The 4,832-nt window shown below is 38.5% G+C and overlaps 1 protein-coding gene across 1 annotated transcript; it reads left to right on the top strand.

Annotated features, from left to right (window-relative positions):
• The first annotated feature begins 274 nt into the window (after positions 1-274).
• On the top strand, positions 275-685 carry LOC142530471 (uncharacterized). Its single transcript, XM_075636308.1, has one exon. The coding sequence runs from the start codon at positions 275-277 to the stop codon at positions 683-685; it is 411 nt and encodes a 136-aa protein (XP_075492423.1).
• The last annotated feature ends 4,147 nt before the right edge of the window (positions 686-4,832 follow it).

Genomic DNA, 4,832 nt, shown 5'->3' with positions numbered 1-4,832 from the left:
TTCGGAATCGAGCTAACTTGTTTTATAGGTTTTTATATAATATTTAAGGAAAAATATAAAACTATTGGGATATGGAATGAAATATTGTGTTAATATTGTGAATAAGCAATTATTGTGTGTATCGTTTATATTAGGAAATAGTATAAAAGGTAGGATATGGAGAAGATTGACTCCATAATTGTAGGGAATACTTCTTGTATATATATTGTATTGAATTCCTTCGTAATGAGATTATCACTTTCACATCTCAAAACACTTTCATGGTATCATAGCCATGACTGGTGACAAGAGAGAAGGTGATAAACAGAAAGGTGTAGTGACAGAAAAGAGCACATCACCATATCATCTCTCGGCTAATGATAGTCCAGGGAATATTATCACGCAAGTGCAGCTGAGAGGCGAGAACTATGAAGAATGGGCGCGGGCCATGAGAACAGCTCTACGGGCCAAGAAAAAATTTGGCTTCATCGACGGTTCGGTTACGGAGCTGCCAGATGATTCTACAGAACAAGAAGATTGGTGGACGGTGAACTCCATGCTGGTGTCATGGATTTTGAACACAATTGAACCAGCTTTGCGCTCGACTATAACTTATGTGGAAATTGCGAAAGAATTGTGGGACGACATCAAAGAACGACTCTCGGTGGGGAATGGACTGTCACGTCCCGGGACGGGGGTTGATTGACACCGGCATTGCTCTCAAATTTACATTCGAAAACAACAAGCCTCAGAGTACAGAATTCAGAAACCAGTATTTTATTCATAATACGGAATAAATCAATTGTCTGTTACAACTTGAATACTTATGTTTTACAGCGGAAATGTAAAACCAGACATAACAGTGTCTTAACAGATACAACGGAATCAACATAAACATAAACTGAGAACAATAGTCTTCTTCACCAGCCCCAGAACTGGATCTGGTCTTCTTCTTGTAATTTTTCTTCCTCGTTCCTATCTGAGATGAGTTTGGTGGGTGAGTGATATGATTGTCACTCAGTAAGCAGGGGCGGGAATAACTCCCAGTTTTCAAAACCATTTTTAACAGAAACAGTAATACGAATAATATACAGAAACTCTTTATTTCAGAACAGAAATCAGTATTCAGAAATCAGTAATCGGAAATCAGTATTCGGTATTCAGTAATCAGAATTTAACAAGTAAGCACTAAGCACGTTCGTGAATTTCATGGCTAAACTGATATCAGTCTCCTATATTGTTGGAGCTTTTCAAGTTCTCAATCTTGATTTTGATGTTAAAAAAACTTGTTATTGTGTTTCTAACATATTTACTCAAGTGTGAAGTTGTTAACACAAGAAGCAAACTGAAACCGAATTCTGCACAAACTGAATTTCTGGCAAGCTTTGTTTGGAAGATATATCTCAAATGGAAGATCCAAATAACAATCCGCCAACTGGACTGATTAGAAAACCCAATTTGGAACAAGTCGTATTTCACGTCAGTTGGGCAAAATCGGATGTTATCATGGTCTAACTGATCGCTCAATTACCGAATTGATCACACGAAAACAGCAATCAGTTGGGTTTGAGCAGTTGCGGTATTTTGGTCATATCTCTCAGCTCAGTTATCCAAATGAGGCAATTCAGTATGCGTTGGAAAGATAAGACGATGATCTACAAATCATCTTTAGAAGTCAAAGTCTGAATCGAAGCTTAAAATGCTGATAAATGACGATGAAGTTACTGGTTCTGCACAAATTGAAATCAGCTAGGCTGATTTTAGCACACCAGCTGAAACTGAACCAGCTGAAGACCAGTTGAACCAGACCAACTGAACTGAACCAGCTGCTGACCAGTTGAACTGAACCAATTGCTGACCAACTGAACCGAACCAGTTGAACTGAACCAGACCAGCTGAACCTGAACCGAACCAGTTGAACTGAACCAGACCAACTGAATCAACTGAACTGAACTGAACCAGCTGCTGACTAGTTGAAATGAATGACCAGTTGAGTTGACCAGAGTTGGCCAGTCGGGAAAATGTCCAGCAAGACGAATTTGACCGTTGCAATTCCAGAAACAGTACAGAAAATTTCCAAACGGTCATATTCTTGTGTCTAACGTATATATCAGTGTTGGAGCCTATAGATACAACATCTTGAAGATCAAACAAGAGCTTTTGAAGAGGATTCAAAGCATGGGCAGTTAGCATGAAGAAATCAGCTAGTTGAGAGCACAAGCCCTTGTGTGAGGATACATTTGAGATGTACACTGTAAATGATAAATTCCTCACACACAATCACTCACACATATACAAGAGAGTTGAACTTCAAAGTTTAGTTGAGTGAGTCTTGCACAAAGACAATAAACTTGTATATGTAGTCTTTGCATATGAGACATTAAACAATATGCTGATTGTGAGGTGCTGCCTACAATCTTGAGTGCTAGGAGTTCAGTTTAGGCAGTGGGTAAGTCCTAGCTGAATGGGTTTGTACAAAGAGTTGTATAAATCAAAGTCTTCTAGTGAATCCTTCCCAAGGGGAAGAAGGGGTGACGTAGGAGTATTTAAATCTCCGAACATCCATAAACAAATTCGTGTCTATTTGTTTATTGCATTTACTTATCATTTTCATAGTTTTAAAGAAGCATTGTTGAAGCATTTTATGTGTTATTCAAATACCAAAATATTGCATACCAATTGTTTGATAAAATGCTTCCAACTAAAATATTTTTACTCATTCAACTTGCATATATTTTAAATGGTTTACAAAATATTTAATCGGTTTCTACGAAGGATTATTTCGAGTAATTTCCGCTTGGTTTGAACACCAAACTCGATTTAATTCATCGGTGTTCAATATTTCAAGAACCGAGCTATTGTAGTTCAACGGCGATCCCCCTAATCGATCCTAACATATATGTTCTCTCCTCTAAGGGGTGAGGCCAGTAATCAGTAATCAGTAATGTTCAGAATATATATTCCTACCATTAGTTCACTAAGTTTCAGTGCTTCAAAATCAGATATCAGAAATCAAGAATATACTTTGTTTTAAAACAGAAATCATCAAATGTGTTTCAAGATATTTATACATAAGCCCAGTTACAGTAATTTGCTAGAATTTTTCGGTTGAAGTCTGGAAATCTTCTTGCCTCGCTACTGGATTTTACAGCTTCGAAAAATGCACTCTCTTAGCTCTAATTTCAAGTGATAACTCAAGATTTTGGTAACATCAATTCAGAGATTGAGAGTGCTATTTATAGGCCAAAATCTGATTGTTAGCCTTCCAATTAATGACCATAATCTGCCATTAACAGCCTTTATTCCATGTTAAATGCTTCCGTTACAAGTTCTGAGCAGAACCAGTAGCTATCTGCTAGAATCTCGCTACTGAACTCTTCTGCTGCTGGATTTTGTCTGCTGGATTTTTGTCTGCTGGAAAAATACCATATTCTGAAATCTAAGTTGTTGCTGGAATTGTTAGCTTCTGCTGAAATTTGCTAGCTGCTGCTACTACTGGAATTTCAGGTTCTCATATGGACCACGAGTTCAACAACTCAAATCTGAGTTGGCTGAATGTAAACAACAAGGGGTGACTATCATGAATTACTATGGAAAATTGAAAATGATATGGGAGGAGTTGGGTAATTACGAGAAGTACCCAATGTGCCGATGTGGAGGATGTAAGTGTGATATTGGTCCAGAATTGGACAAGAAACGAGAAGAGGAGAAATTGCACCAATTTTTGATGGGCTTGGATGACTCAATCTATGGGACAACACATTCCAATATTTTGAGCAGTGAACCACTGCCAAGTCTGAACCGAGCATATGCCATGATTGTCCAAGAAGAGCGAATTCGTAGCATATCCCGAGGGAAGGAACAACGGAGTGAGCCTATGGCGTTTGTCGTTCAAACAACAACAAACTCGAAGGGACGGATGGAAACCAAGGAGAAAGGAGTGCCATGTTCGATTTGCAAAAGAAATGGACACGATCCAGAATCATGCTTTCAACTAATTGGGTACCCTGACTGGTGGGGAGATCGTCCTCGAGGAACTGGTCATGGAGCGGGCTGTGGACAAGGAGGACAGAGACCACCTGTTGCCAATGGAGGAAGAGGTCGTAATGGATAGTTTCGGGCCAATGCAGCACAAGTAATTGCACAAGGAATTACATCTAACATACAGCCAAACGAAGCAGATAAAATTGGATTGAGCGGATTGAGCATCGAACAATGGAGCGTATTGATCAATCTTTTGAACACTCAAAAAGAAGGCAGTCAGGGAAGATTGAATGGTAAGAAAAATAAATTAGAATGGATAATTGATATTGGGGCTTCTCACCATACGACTGGAAGTCTTGACACATTGAGAGATGTAAAAAAAGTTCTCCCGTGTCGAGTTGGGATGCTGAATGGAAAGGACACAACAGCTACAAAAGAAGGGAGTTTTGTTTTAGATGCCCATTTAAAACTGAATAATGTGTTATACGTTCCTAGTTTAATGTGTAACTTGATCTCAGTATCTCAACTGATCAAGGAGTCGAATTGCATTGTCCAATTTGCTGATAAGTTTTGTGTTATACAGGACCACAATTCGAGGATGCTGATTGGTGCGGGTGAACAACGAGAGGGACTCTACTATTTCAGGGGTTTGACAACAAGTAAGGCTATGAAGACAATTAAGAAGTATACAATGGACCTTTGGCATCTAAGGTTGGGACATCCCTCTGAAAGAATAATTAAATTACTATCAGTTGTTGATTGCAATAGTGACATAAGAACTAAAGACTGCGACATCTGTTTTCAAGCAAAACAGTGTGGAGAAAAGTTTATTTCGAGTGACAATAAAGCATCAAATATTTTTGATAAAA

Source organism: Primulina tabacum, chromosome 17 (genome assembly GCF_025594145.1).
Source record: "Primulina tabacum isolate GXHZ01 chromosome 17, ASM2559414v2, whole genome shotgun sequence".
Lineage (NCBI taxonomy): Eukaryota > Viridiplantae > Streptophyta > Magnoliopsida > Lamiales > Gesneriaceae > Primulina > Primulina tabacum.
The sequence above is the reverse complement of the archived record's forward strand: the minus strand, read 5'-3'. Positions and strand labels throughout refer to the sequence as shown.